At 40.7% G+C, this 27355-nt stretch overlaps 2 protein-coding genes across 6 annotated transcripts in view; both read left to right on the forward strand.

The window, feature by feature from the left end:
- The window catches only part of LOC102223128 (MTSS1-like protein), a 35822-nt gene extending 19636 nt beyond the window's left edge, over positions 1-16186 (forward strand). Inside the window, exons 4-16 of one of the 5 annotated variants that reach the window (XM_014470315.2) lie at positions 3498-3582; positions 3711-3802; positions 3903-3977; positions 4403-4411; positions 7127-7284; positions 7391-7498; positions 8468-8565; positions 11192-11324; positions 12274-12348; positions 12546-12701; positions 13046-13216; positions 13357-13522; positions 14830-16186. In XM_014470315.2, coding sequence (XP_014325801.2) covers positions 3498-3582; positions 3711-3802; positions 3903-3977; positions 4403-4411; positions 7127-7284; positions 7391-7498; positions 8468-8565; positions 11192-11324; positions 12274-12348; positions 12546-12701; positions 13046-13216; positions 13357-13522; positions 14830-15638 — 2135 coding nt within the window. In that variant the 3' untranslated portion in view covers positions 15639-16186. The remainder of the gene's footprint in view (positions 1-3497; positions 3583-3710; positions 3803-3902; positions 3978-4402; positions 4412-7126; positions 7285-7390; positions 7499-8467; positions 8566-11191; positions 11325-12273; positions 12349-12545; positions 12702-13045; positions 13217-13356; positions 13523-14829) is intronic. The other 4 variants (XM_023325483.1, XM_023325500.1, XM_023325511.1 and 1 more) reach the window with 4 other exon arrangements.
- A 7778-nt stretch (positions 16187-23964) lies between these two features.
- The window catches only part of LOC102222875 (neural-cadherin-like), a 132810-nt gene continuing 129419 nt past the window's right edge, over positions 23965-27355 (forward strand). Inside the window, exon 1 of the mRNA XM_014470322.2 lies at positions 23965-25504. Within this exon, the coding sequence (XP_014325808.1) occupies positions 24505-25504 (1000 nt within the window). The 5' untranslated portion in view covers positions 23965-24504. The remainder of the gene's footprint in view (positions 25505-27355) is intronic.

Genomic DNA, 27355 nt, shown 5'->3' on the forward strand with positions numbered 1-27355 from the left:
TTTAGTTAAGTGGCCTAAAATCACCAAAGTAATACAAAAATAAAACAAGTAACTCAAGAGGAAGTATTGGCCTTCAAAAAATAAAAAAATAAGTTTTTTTTGCCCTCCATGTTATGAGTTTTTAGTGAAGCTAAGCCTCCCTCCTTGATCGTATGTGTTTGCCAGTATTTCATGTAGCAACGCAGGTTGCTGTGGGAGTAAATCACTCCATCCCTGCTCATCCGGCTGAGGCCAGGGGCCAGAAAGGCTCTCGGAGACGGCCAGGAAGCCTCTGAAGCTCTCCAGGATGTAGCTGTCAGCTGATCCTTCGTTTGGGAGGGGAAGAAGGATAGGAAGAAGGCGGGAGGGAAATTGGCAGGTGTGGATAGGACGAGCGAGTGTGGGCTCTCTCTTTCCCCAGCTGACAGTAACATTGGCAAGGTCTGCTAAAGACATATAAAAGCCCAGATTCTCTCTGTGTTTTTCTCCTGCTTTCCTTCAGCCTCCGTTGCTCCTGTAAGGGCTGATCAGCTGCTCCGTCTGCTTTTGTTGAGGCAGATTTTGGGGGAAAGCAGGGTTTGCGACACAAACTCCTTCAGAAATCACAGTGATGGGGACGTACTGTTAAGTTTCTGTTAGCTAGAGATATTTAGAATATTTTACTTTTTATTAAGTCACAGGTAGTGAAATCAGTTGAAAGTAGGCTGCAAAAGAAGGTGTAAAATATATCTATTTTGAACAGATGCACACACTCTTCTCGTCCAAGTATGGGAGGCGAGCACAGAGCGGCTGCTCCATACAGTCTGAAGAAACTGGTCTGACTCCGGAAGAGAAATGTATGACTTAATGTATAGTTTTTAAAAAAGAGTTTGAGAGTTTTTTATATTGACTTCTTCTGCAGTGTGGATTTCTTTACAGAAAAAGCTCAGTGCTTTGGCTCCATATGTTACTTCAATCACTTCCTGGTACAAGAAACTTTCACCTCTAACTCAGCTCTCTTGCCAAGTCACCTGGAAAAGCCCAACCCACTCTCCCCTCCTCTCCCCAAAGCACCACACAGGCTCTTTTGAGTCTTTCTACAGGTGTTTGTTCAAATGTCTCTGGAAGACAGACTCGAAGTCTAGTCGCTGTAGTCTTCAGTGATACGGTTTGAAACTTTGCAAGGCGCATAGGAGAATAGAACAGCATTTGTTTTGGAGTTTCATGTCAGTTGATTTTTGAAACCATTGTGATATCTGGAAAGGAGCAAAGCAAATCTGTGGACACCGTCTGCCAAGCAAAGCTCCTTTTCCTTTCATGTTTTATCGTGAACATTAGTGTTGGCCTCTGTTTCTCATTCTTACCCAGTTTGAATGATGTTTTGCAAGCAGAGAGAACAGGAAAGGCAGAGCAGACATGGAAGAATAGAGGGATATCCCCTTACAGAGTTGCCTCCTTCTTCCTCCAGGATAGAAGGGTTGAGAACTTCGGAAAGGGTGGGGGGTTGGTAAAGCACATCACCTGTCTGCATTCAAACTTCTGCACTCCCAAAGTAATTCATAAAGATTCATGCGGGAGTGTGTGTCTTTATGAATCCCCTCCCCTCTGAGGCCTAAGTCATGTCCCATTGCTCTGTTTGTGTGTGTAGGTGTGTGTGTGTGTGTGTGTGTGTGCGTGTGTGTGTGTGTGTGTGTGTGTGCTCATAGACATTCAGATTAGCCCTATGTGGCCCAGATTACAACAGGATCAGTGCTACCATATATTACACCGGCCTCTGAGCTATCATTGGAACAGTGCGCCAGCGACAGCTTTAAGATCTTAAGACCCCATTTAATTACAGTTATATAGAGAGCAAAAGTACAGTAGCCATTTTACACAACCTGTTATTGAGAAATCTGCGTGCAGCATTGGAGCTTCAGATGGAAAATGGTTGTTTTGACAAGAATGAAAGGGGGAGCATGGCTGTAGTCCTCAGGTACTGCGCCTCATTTGCTTCACACAAACACATGTGACATTTATGAGCTCCACTCTTCCGCTCAGATTGCGCCCATCTTGTGGCAGTAGCTGGTAATGCGTCACTGGATGAGAAATGTAACCTTTATCAGCTCGTTGTATTGGTGCAGATTTTCTGTCAGGCTGTTAGGAGCCTTAAGCAGGATTTGATTCAGGTCCTTCCAGCGAATATCAGTCACTACAGGTCAACTAATTTGCCATTTACAACTTCCTTTCTCACATTTTGTCATGTTACAACCACAAACTTCACTTTTTGGTATTCTGTGTGTCCAACATAAAGTGGAAGGAAAATGATTCATGCTTTGTATTTTTTTTCCTAATAAAACCCAGGAAACTGTGGCATGTATTTATATTTAATTCCTCTGAGTCAATAATATTTTGCATAGCCATTTTTTGCTATAATTGTTTCTCCAAATCTTCAGGGCTATGTCTATACCAGCTCTGCACAGCAAGAGATTAATTTCCCATTCTTGTTTGCTTCTATGCAAAATGTCTCATGCTCAGTCGGATTTCATTAAGAGCATCTGTGAACATCATTTCACGTCCTGCCACAGGTTCTAAATTGGATTTGGGTCTGGACTTGACTGGGCCTGTCTAACACCTGAATATGCTTTGATCTAAACCATTCCACTGCAGCTCTGTCTGTATGTCAGGATAATTTTTCTGCTCGATAGGTGAATCTCCACTTCATTCTCTGATCTTTAGCAACTCAAAACTGGTTTCCTTTGAGCATTGCCACATAATTAGCACCATCCATCTTCCCATTAAGTGTGACCAGCTTTCCCATCATCTGTGGTATCCCCACAGCATGATGCTGCCCCTACAATATGTTAGCCTCCCCAGTGTGTTATAAGCCTGGCAGGCCACCAGGCTTTACCTGTGTCCCCACCAGGCTTAGCATTGTTTATTTATTTAAGTTTTTTTTTATGTTTGCATTTTTAAGACTTTATAGTTGGTTTTCAGATATTAATCTTCAAATCTTCCCGTAACTCATAATTATCAAGTGATATTTTCAAATTTCCTTTCAGTTTTAAACATTTTTTAACTCATAAACACGGCGGGTTGCTGGATGAATGACTGCTGAGCGCCCCAACCACCGGGCTTAGAAAGTTTTCTGGGGAAAACCTTGAGCCTGTTTTCATTGTTAGTTTTTTTTATGTTATATATCTAACGTTAAAATATCACAGAATTTGTCCTTACTTCTGCAATTTGTGGTTGTACCATTTAGAAAGTTGGGAAGTTAAACAGCTGGGGTATTTTATGAACTGTAACCTATGGAAGAACGCAATGTTTAATTCTTACTGCATTTAATACCACTGATGTATCATGCAGGTGAACTACATAGAGAATTGGAACCTGAATAATTCAACAAAAAAACCTACATATTCTGCTTATACTTTTTTCCAGCTCTGTGTTGGAGCTGTAATGTGTTTCGTCTTGGCGTTCTCCTGGGATTAGATTTGTGCTTTCAACATGTAAACTTTTGAACAATCAGCAATAGTTTGTCTTTATGTTGTGTCTCCAAGGTGCCACCAGGGAAATCGGCTCTGCTCTGACAAGAATGTGCATGCGACACCGTAGCATTGAGGCAAAATTAAGACATTTCACAAAGTAAGAACCACATGTACATTTTTCTATATCTGTTTTGTTTCTTTTCTTGCACTGGAACCTTTTTTGGGGTTTTCTGTGCTTGAATGCACTTCCATGTTTTAAACTTCATCCTTGTCTTGTTCCCGTAGTGTTCTCATGGAAGGTCTGGTAACGCCACTCCAAGACAGGATAGAGGAATGGAAGAAGACAGCTAATCAGCTTGACAAAGACCATGCCAAAGGTATAGCAACAAGAGAGTGTAGTAAAATTGGCTCGTGCTCTGTGTCTCAATGTGAGTTGTAACATTTATGCACCTTTTCTCCCCCACTTTCTTTTTACAGAATACAAGAGGGCTCGTCAGGAAATTAAAAGAAAGTCGTTAGATACTATTAAGCTCCAGAAGAAAGCAAGGAAAGGTGAGGAAACCATGCAAGGCATGCTTAGTAATCAAAACCTTGAAATTCAAGAGGAGAGAAATTGGTGGGCAACTGGCTGTTGGGCTGTGCGGTGGTATTATAGTGAACTAGCACCATCTAGAGTGTTGACTGAGACATTCACGTTCTGTCAAATCAAAATCTACAGCAGCCTCAGTGGCTCCTCTGCAGCTAAGGATGGTTTGCTTTATGAATCATAATAATTTCCCTTCCTCTTGCTGTGCTTGCATTAGCCCCTACTGCTGGTTCTGATTAACCTTCAATTTTAACATGCCAGCAGTACGAGCTAATCATAAACATGCAATGCAGTTTGATGCACCTAACGCTGCCTGTTCTTCTGTCTCTCCATCCCTGCCTGATACTACAACCCTCCTCTGTTTCTTTCTGGCTTTTCCCCCTGGCTGTAGAGCTTCTAGGTATGTCTGCTGCCTTGTATGAGAAACTCACATGCAAGCATCAAAACCATCATTAGATCAATCTGCCGTCAGAAAAGAAAAAAACAAAACTGTGCTGTCTTAGCATTTTTAGCTGGAGGATGAAAGAGTTTAATACGCTTAAAGAATGTGCTTGCATGAGACGTTGGATGAAATTTGCAAGGGAAGATTGACTCTCCTGTCAGCTCTGCAGTGAAGTAACTGGTTGCCAGATGTCATTTGACTGAGCTAAGCAAAAAAACAGACTGCTATGCTCAAAAATAGCAGAATCCACCTACAAGCATTTTAGACTTAGAAATTAGCACACGGTGATATGTTCAATTTATATACGAAAGAACTGAAGTCTAAAAATTGCACAGCGTGCTGGGTGAAAAAATGAAGCTGCTGCTTTCTTCCAGGTACCGTTAGTTTAATCTATGCCTGCTGCCTCATGGCAATTGCTTTATTTACAATATTCAATATATGTTAAAGGACTAAATACAGGCTGTTAAATTTAAACTCTAAGTCCAGCTACTATTGACATTGTAAATTCAGAAAATGAAAATCATATGAATGATAGTTACGTACATGTAGCTAATATTTGTTAGATAAACTGACTGGACAGAGTTAAGAGCTCCACATTTTGGCACATCTATAGAGATGTGTCAGACGCTACAAATGTTATTTTTGTTCTCTAGCATAATCTCACACAGCAAAGTATAGAAAAATAAAGTTACGTTTGAGTGAATTTATCCAGTGAAATAAAATTACGCTAATATTTTTTAATAAAGAGGAATTCTTTGCATCGTACCTCTAGATTGCCCAGAGAGCATCTCCTTTGTTTTCTATCTGTGTTCTAGATTTTCTGTTCAGCTCATAAGTTTGCTAAAAATTTAAGTCTGGGGAAGAGTTGATTCTTGTCTACAAAGACTTGGTTGTAAGTTTTAGATCGTTGTCCTGAGACTCATTGACGACCATTTTTCTGACAGCGTCAGTAAGATTAGCATTTAAACTGTCCAGGTGTTTCGAAGAGATTGTAGACTGTAAAATCACAAGACCGTCATCATACCTGTCAGTGGGCATGAAGTGCTTTTCCTCATATTGAATATTAGTCTGATTGAATTTGTATCATCTGGCCAAAGTATGTTTTTCCATGCTAGTAGAGTTTAGACTCCACATACTTGCATTTGCAGTGAAAGGACAGACGATGCCTTTCCTCCACGTGCTTCCCAAGCTAGTGGTTGGCATGTAAGTTTCAGTGAAGGCTTGTTATTGAGACTCAATGGCCCCAAGATGCCACTTTTTGCTAAAGTGTGCATATAGTAAGATTTTTAGATTTTTCTTTTAGCTCTTTTATGATCGTACTTACAGTGTGTTGTGGTAAGACAAAGTTGGATCCTCATTCAGTGTTGTTGCCACAGTTTCAGTTGTTTTTTAAAAAAAGGAACTCTGGGTTTGCTAATTAAAAATTCATAGACACTGAATAACCTAAAAAAAAAAAGTAAATAATTCATTTTAGTTAATTTTTATAAAAATAAATATTTCCTGACCTGTTGCAGTGCGGGATTTTTCCACTATATTAAGAATTGGAGTGTGTGTGTGTGTGTGTGGGGGGGTGTCCAATAAGTGTGTGTTATGGTGCTATATTGCAGTTTCTAAAAGCCCTCCTACAATATCACAGTAGTGGAAAACAGTTGGTAAATACTAGATGTAATCATCAGGAAAAGACCTTCAATACCTAAATTGCCATGACCTTCTGCCTGACCTTTGGACACATCCAAAAGATGGAAAAAATGATAAATCACATCCCTGTTTCCCGTTTGTTAGCCTCTTGAAACTTTAATGTGATTTAGAAATTTGAGGAATGTTTGATTTTTATGTTCTTTTCAAACCGTTTTTATAAAATAAGAAACTGTTGTTAAAAAATGGCCAATAAGTCAGTCCCTCTGATGTATGCTTCTTCTTCACACCCTGACATTTAACTACGATGATGACTGCAGCCTGAAAATTGTGTTTAAAAGCCTCTGAAAGGACAACCAGTCACATTTTTATGGGGCTCTACTTTTAATTAGTGTGCTTACATAAGTGTGCTCTGAAAGATTGACTTTGTTCCTGTTAATTTATGGTCAACATTAGAAAAAGACAAATAGTTTAATTTGAACTATTTATCGTTAAACACACCTATGTGTGTTGTCAGTGATTATAATTCACATCGCCGCAAAGTTATGGAAGTACCAACGTGGAATTAATAGTATAGCTTATTTTTAAGAGTCAACTAAAAATGCTAAGATACACATGCCCTGTGGTGAACATGTTAGTTCAGATCATGCAATCAAAGCAGAAGTGCGGCGTCTCATTAATCATTTTCCACCCTCATGTAACTGTGGTATGCAGCTCTGATCATTCTACACAATCTCGTCCTCTTCAGCGTCTGCACATCGTCCTTGTTTGATGACTTCTTTCATTTTCCTCCCGCTCCCATGTGCATGAACCATTTAAGTGTGAAGTCTGTCAGTGCATTAACCTCTAGTCCACAGCTGCTCATCATTATTTGTTCTAATCAGTGTTTAATTTTTTCTTCTTTCCCCTCTCCTTGACACTTTACGCTACTGCTACAATCATCACCCACCCCCTTTCAATCCTCAATGTCTTTTCCCACTGTTTATCCAACTCCCGTTTCCTCCCACGGTTTGCAAACTGTGCTGCTGCCTCACTCAGGCCGGGGAAACCTGCGCCCTCAGCTGGACAGCGCCATGCAAGATGTCAGTGACCTGTATCTGCTGATGGAGGAGACGGAGAAGCAGGCGGTGCGAAGGGCACTTCTGGAGGAGAGGGGACGTTATTGTACATTTATCAACTTCCTTCAGCCGGTGGTGGTGAGCAGCGTTTGTGCTTTATGTCCACAAGAGCTCCAAGGCTAAAATCTAGAGCTTTTCTCGTCCTTCGCCGGACGACTTTTGATTTATTGTGTTTTTTGCACAGAATGTGGAGATTGCCATGCTGGGAGAAATAACCCACTTACAAGCTATTGTTGATGACCTTACCATGTTGACTGAAGACCCGCACAAGCTGCCACCCGCCAGTGAGCAGGTAACAAGGCTGAACTGCTCCTAGTTCTCATAATGCCGTGGAAGTAAATGATGTACAATTCACTTCTGCACACAGTGAACGGGAGGGTGGAGGAGGTAAAATAAATCTTCATAGCTCACTGCTAGAAAACTGCAGAAATTAATGTCATCTTGGGGTCCTCGACTTTCTGTGTTAATCAACAGGCACATGCATGGTTTTTGTTTGGGAGGCCAGAAAAAGGTTTTTCCATCCTCCCATCACAAATGTAAACATGTAGCGTTGGCAAAATACTGCCTGAACTTTAACTGGGAACTTGTGCTTTGTTGAGACAAGATTAAAACCCACACAGTCCTACGGAAACTAACCTCTCTCTGAGCCATCTGTGGTAGTTAATATATGACGCTAATCAAAGGAAGTGCAGATTGGAGCTCTGTACATAAAGTAAATGTCTGAAAATTCATTAAAAAAACAGTGGCCTCAACATCAGTGGTGTCTGAAGACTTTTCTGTTTTTCCTATCTTAAAACATAACAGCTACTGAAGAACTGATTTATACCTGAAGTCCTGTGATTTGTTTTCTTTTGGTGACCTTAAGCTCCACTCACACAATTTGTGTTAATGGCAAAAGGTGTGTGTCAAATACAGTGCAGGAGCGGTCTCTGTGTGTTTTCATCTTTAATCCCAAGCCATAGTCTATAAACACCATAGTGCCCACTGCAGCTGCAATGCCAATGTACCCCTGATCGAAACCTTTGAGGTGAAGTAAAGAGAAGAGTCCATAAGACAGAGAGAACTGATCAGTGTTGTTCTATCGGGTTGGATAAAGTAGTAGCAGCTTTCCAAACTTTCCAAATTAACATCTGTGTGTCAGTCCACGTTTTATAATTTTCCTAAAATAATAAATTCTTACTCTGCATCAATTAGCCTCAAGAAAACTTTTATATATGACACTTAAGCTTGTCATCATCATTTCTTTGATGGATTTCTGCAGGTAATTCGGGACCTGAAAGGCTCTGATTACAGCTGGTCCTACCAGACTCCTCCTTCCTCCCCGAACAGCACCAGCTCCAGGAAGAGCAGCATGTGCAGGTACAGCCTACAGTATAAACACACACGGGTCCTTTTGGTTCACTGCAATAAAAAATCCTCTGCAGACATTTCTGAAAATAGATATAAAAAAAAAAACAACTCTTCTTTGACTAAGAACTTCCAGGATCTTTCTTAAAGTTATTTACAGCTAGGTTGGTAATGATGGATATTATTAACAGTGGAGTTACTCTGAACAAACGCATGCGCAATCTTAACATCACTCCTCCTAATATCAAAACTTTGAAAGACGTCCGTATTAATATGAATTCGATGTGTCATCCTGACTACCTGTGATAGTCGACATGCAGGACCTGTGGTACCTTGCGAGCTCCTCGGCTTCTTGCTCCAGGCAGATTTGTCATTTTCAAGCTTCTTACAGCCAGATTACGTCGAAAGCTGTCAAACATCACAGGCAGAAAGGCACCAGCTTACACAGTAACCAAAACCAGCATTTTTCATTTTTTTTAAGGCTTTGACAGTTTATTTATAGATGTGCAGTTTTGGGGTCGAGTGAAAAGTCTGCCTTCAAACAGGACCCCTTGTAATGGGGGAGTAGAAGGAAAATCACCTTGCTTTGCTGTTAAGGTTTCTGTCAGAACCTCAGCGATATTTGAGGCAATTAACGCAACACCCTATTTTTAGTTTGTGTTTATTCACTCCTAAATGTGTAAATACACAGCTCACGTGTTTTAGAGACGATAAAGAAAGTTGTTCTTTAAAATTTCACTTTAGCAATAACAAAGCTGCATCAAACTTTTGTTGTTTTGATAAAACTGTTCTCAGGTACGACATACAGACCTGTTGACTAATACTGATTGGGTTTTACTAGGAAACGGCCATGTTGCAGCTCACCAAGACTGAGCCATAAGTCTTTGTGTATTCATTATTTGTATTAATGTTGGTTTAATTTTAAACTTTTAATCATTAAATTTGAACATATTTGTTTAATCAGGGTGGGAAACAGACAACTTAATAGAATTATAAAAGCTACATTTGAGTCTAGTTGTTTGAATTTACGTTTGATTCTAGCCGGACCACTTTGGGTCAACATACTTAAAAATAAAAAATAAAAAGACATGGAGAGAAAGGAGACAATGAGTGCAACAGCTTGAGAGGACATTGAGGATTAAACAAGAAGGGTCACACAGTAGTAGTTCAGACATTACAAACAAAAAGCTAATCTATGATTATTGATATCAACTGATATGAAACCCTCCTTTCGTGACAAACTTTTTTAGCTACTATCAGTGCGAGTGTGGATTCATACCAACTGACACAGTTGGCAATATAAGCCAACACTTCCACTGTTGCGTGACTTTTTTATAATAGTGAGCACCCCAAAAATACATCCTTGCTAATATTTGAATAAATGGCCATCACTAAGCTGCAAATGAATCACACTTGACTATTAACAGTCAGATTCTTAAATTTCACTTCAAATTAACAGCTAGACAGCTAATACCCAGACACACTTCAGTTCTCAAGCAGGACAATGACGTGAAGCTGTGAAAATAAACCCGATTAAATGCAATCTACCACTTCTGGAAAGTTTTATCAGTCTTTTTAAGCCTTTTACCCTGAAACAGAACTATTGAAATAAATCACTGAAAGCATGGGTGTAAACTTCTTGATGAAGTCATATTGGTCCACTACAACCTCTGTGTGGGTGAATCAAAGCAGAAACACATCTTGCTTTTTGACAGTACAAGTACTTACAGGTGAACATAGCTTGTTATTCAGGGCCAAAGCCCAACAGTGTCCACAGGAGCTCCAGCTATGGTGAAACTATGACCCAACCATCTCCGCATTCCAAGTTTGCCCTTGTTAAAGTCACTCCAATCCTTATTCTTGTCCATTCTTTCTGCTTCCAACACATTGACGTCAAGGGCAGAATGTCCTGTTGATGCATAGTACTCCTCTCCCACTGCCACGTTGTCAGCCTGATGAGTTAATCAGTGTTTTCAATTTTAGCCCATCTCATGGTTATACTCTGATAGCTGCAGAATCATTAGTGTATCTGTGCAAAAAAAAACAACAACAACAAAAAAAAACTGGATTATTTATCAAAGGCGAGGGAAATAGAAGACGGTCCCTGGTTTTAAATAAATAATGATTATTCAATTTGCCATGTTTAATTTGGCATTCCTCCTTAAGCCTCATTCTAGAGAATGAAGATTAATGAGAAGTGATAACTGCGGATGCGTTCCGTGGGGATGCGAGGAGGGGAGCGGGTGTGGGGGAGGAGGAGTGCCGCGGGAAGGTGCGGAGCGCGTTTCTAAATGTGTGGGTGACAGAGGAAAGCAACTCTGAACGGAGATAACAAAGCAGGAGGCAAAATGCACAAAGCCAGCTCTTAATCTTCAGAGGAGAAGACAAAAATCAAATAAAGGGATAATGTTTTAATGCTCTTTGATGCTCCAAAATTAAAAGAATGGCATCATTTGGCAAACATTGACGCTTGCAGCTTTTATGATCAGGTTTTTAATTTAGCCTGTCCTGTTTCTGCACAAATCCTCTCCTAAAAAAAAAGCGTATTTCATAAAAAAAAAATGAAAAGAATAAAAAACATGACAATATTGATTATGGGATTGTCTATTATTCACACTCTGTAACATTGTGCCAACAGTTTGCTTCAGATGCCCTCAGCGGGAGCTCATCGGCTCAGCAGCGTCTCCTCCCACGACTCTGGCTTCGTCTCACAGGATGCCAACACCCATTCTAAGCCTCCGTCACCCATGCCCTCGGATATCACCAGCCAGGTAGCTATCTTTGTTATGATTCTGAAAAATCTTTCTTTTTTTTAAATATAAATAATACAAAGGAACAGGATTTTGTACTCCGGCAAAACTAGGACCAAAGCAGCCTTGTGCTCCCCAGAGATTCTTCAGGCAGTAATGCTGCAGGGCAGGAGGCAACAGCAACAGCTTCACTTTCTTGTCAACATAACACAGTGCTTTGAAATAAGTATTTACCCTTACATTTTAATGTTTTTAGATTGATTTTAATATGAGCCAAAAAGTAACATTTTAGTCTGTCCTCTTGTAAATTAATCCTTTATTTTAATTTATTAGGGGAAGAAAAACATAATTTGTTTGTTTTTGTCTGATATTTGTATTTGTTTGATCATTTGAAACACGCAAGTTTGACCCAAAAAATGCAGAAAGAGAAAAAATTCAATAGGGGCAAAATATGTTTTTCCCCCCCCCTCCACTATAAATTGCTGCTGTTTTTTAACCAACAATTACACCCAATCCAGTGTAGCAAGTCTACTTTTTCATGTTTGAATGTCAGATACAAATCCCTCGTCTCAGCAAGAGCTTGATAGTCAAACAGAGATTTTCACTTTCAATGTAATCATTTGCAAATATGGAGTTCTTATCCCACTGGACTGATAAAGTTATTCAGCCTCTCATGGTCGGAACAGATTGCAGTGTATTGAAGACACTCAGTAGTGCTCCAGCACACAAGCTGATGCAATGTTCCTTTTCTGAATAAATGATCTTACAGGGTACTTTATTTTCGATCTCGGCTGCAGTCTATAGATCCCATAAGAAAAGGGGAAGAGAAAAAAATAATCCTTCTAGCTAAAGCTTATCAGCGCTCTTTTTTTTTCCCAACTCCCAACCCTCTTCCTGTTCATCTCTCCCACCTACCTCCTTCTCCTGATTTCCTCTGCAACTGTACTTTACTTCATCTTCCCTTCCCCAGAAATCCACAAGCTCAGCCTCCTCTGAGGCCTCAGAAACCTGCCAGTCTGTCAGCGAGTGCAACTCTCCTACAGCGGTTAGTACTGCATGCATCCTACCAACGCTCACAGACATGCACTCACACACTGATTTGCAGCCCGTTTCCTCTCATTGTTAACTACGGGTTTTTCAAAAAAGCCCATTGGCTGCTCACGGCAGCCGCACTGCAGTTTGACTTGGACTACTCCTGGATGTTGAGCGCTCTGACTCAGACTTGTCTGTCCATTTCCGCAGTATGGCTCATACTCATCCTTCGGTACCTTCCGCCCTGCTTTCTCTCACACTGGCACCATCAGGCCTCTCTCTGTCATACTCCCTGCGTCCCCCACATTTAACCACTCACCTGGATCCAACAATCCTTCACCCACATCAAAGGTTCCTAGCTGGAAGGTTTGTTTTTGTTTGCAGTTTTTAGTTCTGAGTTTGTATTTTTTTTCTTGCTGCTTTGCATATTTATTTTGTGGTTTATTTTTTGCTGCTAACTTCACAATCACCCTCATGCTGTCGCCCACCGAGCTCAGCTTTCCAGCCTTTCCTTCAGATTGTGTGTTAACTGAGAATTAACACTGTCACAGCCTACCCTGGTCTGCACATATCTGCACACGCCTCTAAGCAGTCCCCGAGCCAAATGTATTTAACTGAGAGTACAACTGTTGGATAGCACAAAAAAAAAAACAAAAAAAAAACAGAGATGCAAAGTTGGAAGAGCTGTCTAATTTTTCCATCTGCTCCAGCAGGACTGGGCCAAGTCGAGCTCCTGCGAGCCGACGTTGGCCAGCACTCCGCAGCGCATTAGGGACTCTGTGGAAAAGATGAGAGAACCACCCAGTCCACAGGGATACTCCGGGATGCAACCAGGTGACCTGCACAGAGCAAGAAGTGGCCCAGGAATTATTACAGCTAAGGTACGACAGACCCATGGAGTTTAAATGTAAATGTCTGTAAATTCATTCCTATGCCTCTGGGATTGAAGTGCGGTTTTAATGCAAATGTGTCCCAGTCTGTGTGCATTTCCTCCATATATCTGCTTCTGTGTGTGCTTCAGCATGGAGAGCCCCCGTCTCCAGCAGCCAGTACGCTGGCTATGGTTCTCACTAGAGGCCTGAGCATGGAGCAGCAGAAGAGCAGCAGGGACTCTCTGCAGTACTCCAGTGGCTACAGCACTCAGACAAACACCCCGTCCTGTTCCGAGGACACGATTCCATCGCAAGGTAAACCTCTTCCTGAAAAGCCAAACACTCTGTGAGCCAGAAGGTTTTATGTATTTCATTCAGCCAACAATGCCCCACGTATTGATTGAGTCCTGGTCAATCTTACAGCATGAAGTGCATTTAGTACATTGCACTTTTGCACATTGTATCATTTTAAAACAGGAAAAAATATATGCATTTTTGGGGGGAATTGTACATGACTGTTATATGAAGTGAAAGGAAAAAGGGGGCTTTCATCATTTATTTTTTATTTTTTTGTAGAAATGTGAAAAGTGTGAAGGTCATATGTTTAAAAGCAAAATGAAATGAATTACTTTCAGAAATCAGTAGTTCACTTGTGTGTAATTAATTCTCAATATAAGTACATCTGTTCAGTGAAGGTTTCATAGGTTTGTTAAAGAGTCATTAGTAAAAGGAAAGGAGCACAATAGACAAGTCAGGGCTAAGGTTGTGGAAATATTAATTGCAGGGATAGGTAATTAGATAAATCACAAGCTCTGAAAAGCTCTTTGATCGTTGTTGAATTCAGTTTCTGAAAGTGAAAACACTATGGTACGACTGTAAACCAACTTGCCCATTTATTAAGATGCCCAATGAAGACTGTGTATGTTAGCCTGGTTGTGTGTATTAATGCATGTTAAGGTACATTTGTTGTTTGACCTATTAAAATAGACAGTTTGAAGTATTTCAGCTATTCGCGGGCGGTTGTTGTTATCCTATGAATGGATAACACTGTAGAGCCATCAAACAGGATAACCATAAACATACAATGTTTAGATGAAAGCATTTCTCTGTTCAATTGTTCAGTCTGAGTTTATTGCCCAAAGAAGACTGAGCAGAGTTTCTGTCTCAATATAGAAACTTGCAGGAGTAGTTGCTGCAAAGTACAGTTCTATCAAGTATTGACTCTTGGGTGTTGACTAAAAAATTAAGCTGAACTTTTCAAATTTTTATAAAAAAAAAAAAAGAAAAATTAAAAAACATATGTACCTTTACCTTTCACTTCATCATATGCTCTACTTTGTGTTTAATGTGGAAGAAATTCCAAGGAAATGTAAGTTTGCAATTTCCAGGCAACTAAATGTGAAGAAGTTCAAGGGGTTTAAATACTTCTCAGCACAGTAATTTCCTAATTACCCTGTAGCCTCTGAAACAAATTTCCCTGAGTCTCAGTGTAGTTACTGTGAACTATAATACAATAAATGAGCTGCAGATGAACTCATCAAAATAACACTTGTCAGAAATTTTATCATTTAGTGTTTGAAAAAACAAAATAAAAATCCACATGACTCATTCTCTCTTTCTAGGCTCTGATTATGAGTGCTATTCACTCAATGGGGATGTTGACAACGAGGGGCAGCCAGACTTTGACAAGTCCTCCACCATCCCACGCCACAGCAACATTGCTCAGAGCTACCGCCGCATGATTCAAACCAAGCGACCTGCAAGCACAGCAGGTCTGCCTGCAGGTAAGAGCCTGCAGGGGACTCCTAATGGCGCTGGAGGAAGCAGCCCTGGAGTCATTTCCTCTGGGACGGCCACCATCCGCAGGACGCCATCCTCCAAAACTGGAGTGAGACGCACACCATCCACGTCTGGCCCCATTCCCATCCGGCCCCCCATTGTTCCAGTCAGAACTCCCACAGTGCCAGACTCTCCAGGGTCTGCTAGCCCATCCCCACACCACCTGGGTGGTGAGGAGTTTCTGTACAGTGATGACCCGTCCGCTGGTGACTACATGAGGGCCTCTCCCAAGCGGATGAGTCTTCCTGATACAAGTTGGGGCTATGGAGGAGGAGGAGGGGTGGAGAAGACTGCTTACGCCCAGCAGGCCCCCGGCATGGCCGCCCACGCATCTGAGGAAGACCCTCAGCTTGCTGCCAACCGTCACAGCCTGGTTGAGAAGATAGGAGAGCTGGCAGCCAGCGCTCATGCCCTCGGCGAAGGTCAGTACCCGTTCCCCAGCTTGCTGTCGGGGGACACGGCTCAGCATGCACCCCAGGTGACATCGTCTGTTACCCAGGAGGACGTGGATATGCTAAAAACCATTCGCCGTGGGGTGAAGCTGCGCAAGACGGTAACCGACGATCGGTCAGCTCCCAGGATTCTTCGGTAATTCAAGCAGAGGAAAGCCCTCAAAACTGAAGCACTCATAGACTGAGGCACAATGAGCAAGTAGGACAAAAGGTGGTCAATGAAAGCCAGTTGACAAGTAAAGAGACTTTGAAGTATGTTAAGTAATTTCATGTCATGTATGTATTGCGTTCGTACAAAGTAATCCATTTATTTTCTTTTTGTTGTCATTTTTATTTTTTTTTTGTTTGGTGAGCTGTGTTGCTGTGCATCTCCGCTTCAGCCCAGTTTTTCCCAGTGGTCCCAGTGTGCAACACATTACACAGCTGAATGCTCTTACTATTAATACTTCTGTGTGTGCATTTCTCAATGACCACGGCCACCTGTCAGTGGAAAGTGGGTGACACAGTGCTCTGTGAGCCTGTCTCGTTTCTCATCGTTACTGTCCAAGTATTACTGTTTTGTTTCGTAAGCTGGACAGCAATTGTGTAATTTCATGTAAAAATAGAAGCAATGTGGCAGTGTTTATATTGCTGTACTGTACTGTCAATATATTCTGCTATTAAACTGGCTTTTTACTGAACAACAGCGGCATTGTTTTTGCTACAAAATTATTAAAATTATTCTTCATTAGAGTGTGACGGTTTTTAAATTATGCACATTTGTTTGTTTGTGGTTGCTGAGATGTGGAGCAGCAGTTGTTATGAACATGGATTAATTAGGATGTATATTTAAATGTGCAATGTGCTCCAACTATTTCCCTTGGCTTTTGAAGTTCTTCATTTCCTACTCAGTTTTTTTTCAGATGTGTAGATTAATTAGTTTTTTTTTTCCTCAAGAACCCTCTTTACTGTAAATATTTATGCAAAAGTTAATCAGCAATTTTTTTTTATTTACTCACTACAATAATGATACTTTTCCAGCTTTTTAACTGCAAAATATATGACCGTATTTCTCCTTGTCAAGGCTGCAACGACGTTTATGAGAATGCAATAATTTAAACAGACGAGTGGGGGCGCCGGAGGCTCTTTGGCGAGGTTAAACTGGTCGAATGCTGATTTTGGACCATTAATGTGAACCTTACTGGTGTTTGACGTCAAAGATCACAAGGTAGGTTGAAATGATACAGATATAGAAGGGCAAATTTTCTGCATTTGTGAAAACAACAAAATGTAGACGGAACATATTTACCGAAAATATCATCAAAGTGCTGTTTTTGTTTTGTTTTTTTACTTCCTGGAAGCAAAACGTCACTTCTAAAAACTGCAAGCGGTTCATTTGCTGCCAAATCTAGGCCAGCACGCAGCTGGGGCTAACTTTGTACACTTTTCGCTGCCCACTGTTTATTGGCAGAAATGCTCAAATCTGAAGCAAAATTCTCATAAATGTTCCATTTATTTTTCAGAAACTGCTGAAAGTCCCGTCTTTGATAACCGCTCACATAACTCTGAAGTTTCTCCCTTCATGGCAGCAACAATGAACTCTATGACTTGCGTTTTCTGTCATAGAGAACGCAACAGATTTAATAGGTGATGTTTGCGCATGAATCCCTTTAAAAAACTTGCATCAAAAGGCCACTCAATAGTGTTACCTTGAAAAAATATAACAATAACATAGTTTCGATTTACAAAATTGGTAAACTAAGATAGAAAGAATGATGGTATAAAGTAGATTTATCCCGTCTGGCAAATCACAATAAATAAGAAGATACAGTATGTCTTAAAAGCAGCAGAGAAATGTTTTAATAACAAGAAACAATGAGGCTTTCTTTGCATTTTAAGTTGGTTGAAATACTGGTTCTCACACTTTAAATGACAAGTACAATTTTAGTAGATACAATATTTTACTAAGTTTCTATTTACCACCCGATGAACTGAGAAATAATGCAGTAAAATGTTTTCCCAGTAGAAATGTACAAGTTAGAAGTTTTAAACCAAATGTTTACATACTCTAAAATAAGACACGCTTCCTTTTTCCACTGTCTGACATGAAACCAGATTGAAGCTTTCCTGATAGAGTAACTGAGTTAAGTTTGTAGGATGCCTTTCTTCCACACACATTTTCAGCCCATAACTTTTCTATTGGTCTTCGATCATGGATTTCTATTAGCCACTTCAAAGCAAATATTCTCTGTCCTCAAATAACTAATTTGGCTGTACATGTAGAGTCACTGTCCATTTGGAAGACGCATTTTGTGCTGAAGGTTTAACTTAGTGGCTGATGTCTTGAGATGCTACTTCAGTATTTCTATGTAGTATTTGTTTTTTATCCATAATGCCATTTACACATCTGGCAAGTGGCAACATCAACCTCACCACTGTATCATGATGCTGGCACCACTTCACAGTTTGAATGGTGTTCTTACGCTTGGAAGTTTATCTATGTCTTCTAAATGTAGCAATAGTTTTATGGCCAAATTTCCATTATTTTCACAAAACTGCAATGCAAGTCTTCAAAATTTAAAGTCACTGTCCTTGTGTGTATTAGCAAATAGCAGCCTAGCTTTTTATGTTGCTTTTGGAGCATTATCTCCTTTGGTGGCCTTCAGCCCATGTTGGTAGGAGACTCAGTTACCTGTGGATAATGAAGCGTCAGCAGCCACCTTCCCAAGGTTTTAATTTATGTTTTGGGATCTATGTCATATCTGGTATATGATGGCTGGACATTCCCATGTATATTTACATGTAGTAATTTGAACAGATGGGCCAGGGATCTTCAGACATCTAGGAGTTGGACCAAAGGGTCAACCCAAACTTAATGAGGTCAACAATTCCCGATGTCTTGGATGATTTCTTGTGATTTTCTCATGATGTGATGCCTTAAATTGTATTGTCAGGTGTGATATCTGAAGCTTGCAAAGCTATTACATCATTATCTGAGGTTTCTCAAAGTGTTCAAAGGCTGAGTAAACTTGTGAATTTGAAGAAAATTATAAAAGCATTTCTAGTACTCTAGCAAATAGAAGTGATGTAGAAAACCTTAACTAATCTAGTCAATTTTGTGTCTGACATTGAGAAAAAATAGGTTTTGTCCATGTAACGTTTTATACACTGTATGTAAATATCTCGTTTCATCTGTTCTTGATTTCACTTGCCGTTCATGCAAACCCAACGGGTTGAGACCCGACCTAAAACACAAACTTTCATCTGCTATCTGGAAAGTGCTTTGGGCCTCAGAGTGGTCAGAGGAACTGGGGTGGTGGTGGGAAAGTGCATATTATTGATCCCAGACTCAAAATTCAGTATTCTGACTAACAGCTGCAAGAAAATACTGTTTATCTGTATGTGTGACATTGTTTTTGATTTTATAAAATCCAGATAGATGTGCTGTTATTACATTGTGTTGCTAAGAATAGTTAGCTTGGGCATCAAACACATCAATTGCAATCCAAATAGTTTTCTAACTTGGACTAGCAACACAGTTTGTTTGGGTGTTTGTGTCCCAGATCCTAATTCACACATCAGACATGGATGCATCGTAGCACATGTAGTCACCTGCTTGTTCCTGCTTTAGTGTTCTCCACTACATTGTCAGTCTACTTTTTTTATCTTGCAAATAATTAATACTCATCAAAGGCTGCCCAAGTACTAGTGGTGTTTGTAGCACAGTTTGAGAGCCATGTGTTAGAAAATGCTCCATGACTTTCATGTGTATGGAAATTGTCAGTCTTCTTCACTCAGATACCTCTTGCTATTTTTCACACTATATTATCGTATTCTCTTCCACCCTAACACATCTGTCATGATGCTGTCAGTTTCATAAATAGCACATGGTTGAATTTACTCTGTTCGTTACCTTGAACTGGCAGAGAAACGACAGCCCAACTAATGGCTTAGACCTGATAGGATAATTAACTCAGAAAAAGAGCTGGGGGTTTTTATGCATCCACTGAACCACGATTCAAAGAATGCTAATACTAGCTCCTGTAAAAAAAAAAAACAACGCCAACTCTACTTTGTTATGCAGATGATGACAAACAATTGAGATGTGTCAATTTTTATTTTTTATGTTTTGATTTCTGTGGTTAAGGGTAGCAAAAAGCTGCTTTCCAAATGAAGTTCTTTAATCACAGGCTTTGCTAATCACAGCTTAGACAGTAAAAGTGAATTTCCAACAAGACATGGCTCCCCAGGTTCTATTTCTAAAGAACAGTGTATTCATTCATCTTGACTGAAACTTTGCCTGTTCCCTTTTTTGCTTTAAGTGCCTGATATGGTTCCTGTTTACTGAAGCTCTTTGAAATTTTCAATTCTGAAACATCAAATACTGTGTGGAGTTTTTTTTTTTTTTTTTTTTAATTTACGTTAAAATATTAAAGAGACCCATTCATCCATCCATTCACCATCTTCCGCTTAATCTGGGGTCGGGTTGCGGGAGCAGCAGCTCTCCCCAGCCACTTGGGCCTGCTGTTCTGCTGGAATCCCAGCCAGCCGAAAAATATTTTCACACTTTTTACATATTTTTGGTTGTCTCCATGTGCTTTGAACATCCAGAAATGTTACATTTTAGCCATTCTTCTAACTTAAGCAGTGAAAAGCATTCTCTCCTCGCTTTTCACAGGGACACCTCTGTGAAAAGCAGTTTTTATATTTTTCCACAAATTCTCAATTGGATTAAAATCAGGACTTTGACTAGGCCATTTTATATATGAATATGATTTAAACCAATCCAGTTTAGCTCTGGCTTGCTTCTGTATGTTGTTGGTTCTCTTCATATCCTGTTGCAAACTCCAAACATGATTTCTGTAGGCTAGCAATCAACAATGGCTCTCTTCTTGACTAATTTTTGGTGTGCACTACTAAAACTTGTTCCATCTGCAGATTTTCATTAATCTTGACTGATTAATCTTGACAGCTTATGTAGCAGATATCCACAGCTATCTAAACTGTGTATATCTGCAACGTATCCAGTATTGCAGAGGGCCGACTGGCCTTTTCCCTGATCAACAGTGTCCCTGCCCAGGCTCTCAGTTTAGATGGATTGCTGTATCTTGGCAGGTTTGCAGTTGAGCCACACTATTTCTATTTTCAGATGGTGAAGTGAAATGTGATCTGTGACATGTTTTAAAGCTTGACAAATAGACAAAATTATTTTTTATACTTCCCTTTCACTTCACCATTATGTGCTACTTTTTGTTTCTCGGTCACGGAGAGACCAGATAAAATACTTTTAAGTTTCTGTTAATATAGTAATAAAGTGTGAAAGGTTCAGGAGCAATTAGTACTTTTACAAGCCACTGCATACAATGCTTTGCTATTCTGCAAGATGATGAGTGAAAGTAAATTTCCAACCTGGTTGCACACGTTGCTTTATACTTAATACTGCCTTTAATAAGCAGCTATGGTTTCACAGCTAATGTTAGGTGGTAGCTGCCTTAAGGGGATCATAGATCAAATCTAATTAGCTGCTGTACCTAATACATGAGGGAGATGTCTTTATATTTATCCAGCCCCTTTAACTGCTTTCTGCCTTCAGGTTTTGAGGAGGTAAAATGTCCTGGGGGCCAATGAATGCTACAATACACAGAGCTCCCTTTCCTGTGGGGTGTTGTGGTGTTTCCAGAAATGGCACTTTGAGAAAATTGTGGGGTACAAGGTTGCCTTGAATGTTCACTCCAAAGGTTCACTCATAAATGGCAATCTTAAAGCTATACGTGCCTAGTCATCCATTCTAATCGTTCCTTGATTCTCTAACAAACCTGCCTTTCACAGCCTATTATTCCTTGACATCAGCAAAACGGTCTATTTTTATGATTTAACAAAAAAAAAACAGAAAAGGAAAAACGCTACTGGATCTGATGCAAAAAAGAAAACCTTACTGGGTTTCAAACTTTGCTAAAACTACCTTTATATGATTTTGTAATAGTTAAGCCTCCTTTTCAAAAAGGAATGATAACCTGATTGATAACCTGTGTCTAACAGAGCAAAAATGACACAATGTAGCCCACTTTGAGAGTAATCTCTGTTCTAAATGTTACAAGGTATAAATCATTGCTTTCAGAAACTGTCGTTGCATCAGTTTGGATAAAGGGGGATAGACTTGGTCAATTATTCATTAAATAAGCATGAAGCTTTCTAATGTTCATTGACTGCTTTCTTTGGTGTGTGTTTTTCTCCTCTCTTTAATGCCCCGGAGCTCCCAGTTATCCATCAGAGAGTTGATGAGGCTTCTTCATGATTTTTTTTTCTTCAACATTCATTACAGTTTTGTTATTTTTATGTGGTTTATGCTAGTGTTTCATCTTAGCAGACAGACAGACAAACCTCAACTAAAGTTCAACTAAACTCTATCTACACACCCTGGCAATGTCACACTGAATGTTGCCATGAGAGACAACATGATAAGAGATGGGATTTGATTTGCATTCATGAAGCGGTTTAAATGTTCAAAGAAGAAGCAGGAGTGAGATCACTTGAGATCCTCTCTTTTTGACATGCAAGCAATTTTGCATGAGGTCATTTCCCGCCAACAGTCCCCGTGTCACATAAAGTGTTTGATTCTTTTAATAGCATAAAGATACCTGAGATAACTACTTCCTCCTCAGGTCAGATATTACCAAAAGGAGCCAGAAGGGTGGGATGGCTGTCCAGATGACATAGCCTGAAGTTGACGACATATAAAAGAGTACAACAATCAACCGATATGAGGTTTGTGTTTCAGCTTCAAGCTCTGATTCTGAATTATCTGCAGGCTCAATGTTGACTTGTCAGACTTATTTCCAAAAAAAAAAAAAATCAGTTTCTGAAAAGATTTGGCTTAAACTGCAATGATGGCTGGTGCTTTTGAATTGATAAGGATCTTTCAGCAGCCGCTTTGATGAATTTTTTATTGAGATGTTTTTTATGAGTACAGAAGCATTGCCTGGTCTCTCACTCTCAATACATTGAAGTATTGATCTATATGAAAAATGGTTGATATGACATGTTCTGCTGCTTTTTATTCCTTTTTTCTTCTGACAAATCAGAACTTTTCAATGTGTTTAATATTTAGCATTCTGACTTGCAACCCAACTGTCATCTGTATGAGGATCATATTAAAAGGAAATAGATTAAAAACATGGGACCCAAGAAATATTGTCCACAGGTTACATCACAGCCCCAGTTGTCAATTTGTTATCAAATGGTTCCATATTCATCGGTTTGATATAGGATAACAGCTTCTGGTTAGAAACTAGGACACGTACGGGTTCATATAGAAAATAGATAACATTCTATATGTCTATTTCTTATCTTGTGAACAAAACTCAGTAGGAGTCCAGTCAGAATCAGGGTTCATGCAAAGGAAACTGGGTGAAAATTGGCCCAAGCCGGGGCAACATGTTGGACAATGTACAGTTGATGGAGGGAAATTCTAGTTAAAAATGGGGTCCATGCAGATGGATTCAGACACAGCTCAGATTCAAACACAGCTCCAGTAAGAAAATGGCTGAGTTGACATCACATTCTCTTTTGCCTTTACTTCCTTGTTTTGTTGGCCATTTAATGTTCCTTAGAGTGTATTCTATTCGGTTTCAAGCTTTCTCCTTAAAGCCTAACCAACATTTATACAGAGCCCCTATGCAAATGAAACGAGTTGATAAATGAGCCACAAAAGGGATTGTCCACAGGTTGCATAAACATCCTCAGTTAATTATGCATCTTTCATCTATGACAATTGCAAGTAAAAAGAAGGACCCATAAAGGTATCCCCTGTATTGGCCAATTAAATTTTCCCTTGTACAAAGAATCTCATTGTGGGCCCTAGTATTCAACCTGAGCAAAATTCATGGGGCTCATACACATGCTGGCTGGAAGATAGCTATGGGGAATTGGACATTTTCACAGTAAGTGGGAAATAGACGTTACTACCTACAGATTAGTTATTTATTTATTTATTTATTTATTTATTTATTTATTTATTTATTTATTTATTTATTTATTTTTGCTCCCAGTTTTTATCTCGCCAGCAAAGTGAGAAAGAAAAGGAAGAGCACGCAGAGTGACGGTGTTAATTTGAACTCTGGTGCGCACATTCTGGCTGCAGAGACATATGGAGCTATTTAGCGTAGGCTGCATTAAATCATCGTGTTTGCATAGTTTAACAACCCAAATCTCTGCCTTTGCATATAAACTCAGGCACACACTGTAGTTTCTTTTGGGTCCCAAACCAAAAGTGCTTGTGATGTGGCTCGATCAATGCATTGCAGACTGGGAATAGTAACCTTAAATCCATATAAAACCTGGGAACATTAAGTCATGAGTTCAGTCCCTGAGGGAGAAGATGAGTACTGTGCATGAGTAATTCACCTTTCAGCGACTCATGCAGATTCAAAGACGCGCCGTGTAACCAGCATTTGGATACTTTAATAGTTGCACGCAGCGCAGGGTGGAAAAAGAGCGCATATCTTCAGCGGTTTTCTTGCGGACTGGAAGCATGATTTGAGAGATTTTTTTTCCCCTTCTAACAACAATTCTTTATGCTGAGAGAGAGAGCGTATGTGGTACGCAGCTGCAAAGACGCATGCAGTGCGTGCTACGACTCAGTCCCTGTGCTGAGGTTTGAGGGAAAGACCCCGCTGACCAGCGCACAGGGTGGGGTTCGCCAACAAGGCGCTCAGTCCCCGTGCGCCGACACGCCCCCGCGCTTGGCGCTGTCCGATTCTCTGGTGCTGAACGCTGGATACCAGAACGGCAAACTGCCTGCAGCGCACTGGATCGTCTGCCTGCACGCAGACCCTTCATGGAGCCAAGGCAGGGATCTCCCTGGCTGCAGAGACTTAAAGTTCAGGGGGCTGACCTGCACGGATCGCACCGTGGATAACTATGAAGGAAATGTTTCTCAAGTGTTTTCCTTTTGTTTTTTGAGGATTTTCTCGTCAGGTCCCCTTCCCCGCCCCCCCAGGGTTTGGAGGTGCACAACTTGCCACCAACATGATTTGGGGTGTTTTGCTGTGTTGCCTTCTAATGCCGGCAGCTGGATATAGAACACAGGCTCGATTGCCTTTCTTTCACGGACATATTTTTGAGAACTCGCCAGCGGCGTCTAAAGTGAACGGACTCAGCGTTACGGTGAAGCGCATCGACGCGCAAAAATGGTGCCCAGTCTCCGGAATGCACTTTAAATTGTTTGGAAATGGCAGTGAGGATTTCCACGTCTTCGCCCACCACAAGCGGGGAAATGTGCTGCTGAAAACTTCCCGGGTTTTAGACAGAGAGTCACGCTCAGAATACCTGCTGAGCGTCGGGTTGTGTTGCCAGACGTGCGCGTCGGAATCTGTCGTCTTCGAGGTTGCGTTGGTGAAAGTGGACGTGTTGGACACCAACGACCACGAACCGACTTTAGTGAGCGCAGACAGCGTTCATATAAGTTTAGATGACACCACCGCGCTCCGTACTGTTGTTTACAGACTGGAAGCTGTCGATGAGGACAGCGGAAAGAACGCAGAGTTGACATTCGCCTCCGAACCAAAAAATGGCACTTTCTATGTTGTCCCGAAAACGGGGGAAGTTTTGCTCGTCGACTCTATCCTGGGTCTCTTTTCTCCCATTAAATTTTATCTGTACGTGCGAGATCACGGCTGGCCTCCTTTGACCAGCAAAGCTGTGTTAGTTACTGTTTCACCACAGCGATGGATGACGCGTACCGCTGATTTACGCGGACCAGAGAGGGCAGGACGGTCGCCGAGGGCGCTCCTCGAGTCCAGCACCGTGCTCTCCCTCAACGTGTCTGAGGACGCCGGCGTCGGCTCAGTCCTAATGAGCCTAAATCCCACCAGGTTTCAGTCAGCTGCCTACGAGCTCATTTACCCGGAGTCAGAAAGCTCTCCGGTCACCGTGGGCCGCGACAGTGGAGATATAACAGTAACCCGGAGGCTGGATAGGGAGACGGAGCCTTTCCTGGAGCTCACTGTTAAGATTCAAGACAAACGAGGTGTGTTGAATATCCCTCGGTCTATCCGAGCTCAACTCAGGCCATGCAACACCCCGACACCCGCCTCTCCTCTCATTTTCTGCACAATTATCTGCTTTGCAGTGATTTTGCCCTACTTTAATGAAACGCTGCACATTAAATGCACTTGGTTAAACTGTGCCACCATCTGGACACGAAACTTTTCATCACCTGAGGCCCTCTCATTAGACTTGACCCACTGATTAAACCCATAACGGGCATTAGGGCGGCCGATATATATGCAGAGTTTGCGGCTGCAAAATGTTGCCTGGGGGAACCAACTAGAACTTTAATTCAGTCAGGATAAGTTGGCAGATGCCTCAGTTCCACACATACAAGTCTATCTCAACAAATTAAAACAGGGGTGCCCAAAGTCGGTCCTCGAGGGCCGGCATCCTGCATGTTCTAGTTTTCTCCCTGGTGGTAGTAACAACCTCTTCAGCATGTCAATGTTCTTCTTAGGCCTCTAATGTGACATCATTGGATCCAGGTGCATTAAACCAGGGAGAGAACTAAAACATGCTGGATGCCGGCCCTCCAGGACCCACTTTGGGCACCCCTGAATTAGAAGATTATTCAAATGATTATTTATTTTATGCAATTCTAAAAGTGAAACTTGTATTATTGAAATATCACTAAACTATATCAATAGGGTGATATATTTAGGCAGTTTGTTGTGTTAGTTATGATTACTATGGCTTAACATCTATAGAAACAAATTGGTTTCCCAGAAAATTTTAACAATACAAGAAACCACTAATAAGGATTTTAAATTATATGATGCCGCTGCCCTTGCCCCCCTTGGTGGTCACCCTGCTTTAGCGACAAACACAAAATATCCAGTTTGGTCATTCTAACCCCTGTGTTGACCAGCCTATTTTATATTTTGAACTCAGAAATGCTTCATAGAAAACAAAAATAATAAACACTGAAAATAGCAGAAATTGGGCTCCTGCTAAAAATTGTGATTAAAATTTAACAGGAAGTGTTTGTTTTTTTTCACCTAAACACCAGGATTGCATTTTCACAGTAATGACACATTTATTATTTGTTTTGTACTGCACAAAGCAACTGAACAATAAGAGCATATTGGATGTGGAAGAATGGTGATTCATGAAGGGACCTTTTCAAATTGACTAAATTATGTGTCCTTGATTGACATAGTTTTGGACTGTGAAGTTGTTTTCAGAGCTAATCCGTGTAGAGTGGCAAACCACTGCGACCCTCTCCCTCTCATCAGCTGGCATTACCCCTCTAATCCTCCTCACATTCGCTCTCTAGGCCCAGGGATTTGAAGTAGCACTACCATAGTCAGGAAACATCTCACTTACTCAGGGAAAAGGTGAAATTATCGGCAGCTGAGATGTGTACTGATGTATGTGTGTTGCTAAAAAAAAAAAAAAAGTTAGACTTTATGCTCAAAAACGGGAAGATGGAAAAACGAGAAAAACGTTGAATCCAAATGATTTGCTTCTTAATTGAGCCTCACGGTGTGCAGGAAACAGTGTACACTGTTTTCGTTCAAATTGCCTGCTGCTGTTACGTTTCACAGCGTGTTCTAGATTGTAATTGCATGCCTGATTGAGATGCATTCTTGCAAAGGTAGGTGTCTGGAGGATTTGGGGAGAGAGGGAATATAGTAAAAAAAAATGTCTTCTCTCTCTCTTTTGCTCACTTAACAGGTGAGTAGCAGAATTCAGCAGGTCTGGACTGACAGATATTCAGATAGCTTCTTTCAGTGTTCCTCTCTTACCTGCAAAACTCTCCTCTCATGATCAAAGGCATGGCATGATTTTTATCCTGTGACTTTGGCTTTTCAAACAGAATCCTGGC

Source organism: Xiphophorus maculatus, chromosome 2, assembly GCF_002775205.1.
Source record: "Xiphophorus maculatus strain JP 163 A chromosome 2, X_maculatus-5.0-male, whole genome shotgun sequence".
Lineage (NCBI taxonomy): Eukaryota > Metazoa > Chordata > Actinopteri > Cyprinodontiformes > Poeciliidae > Xiphophorus > Xiphophorus maculatus.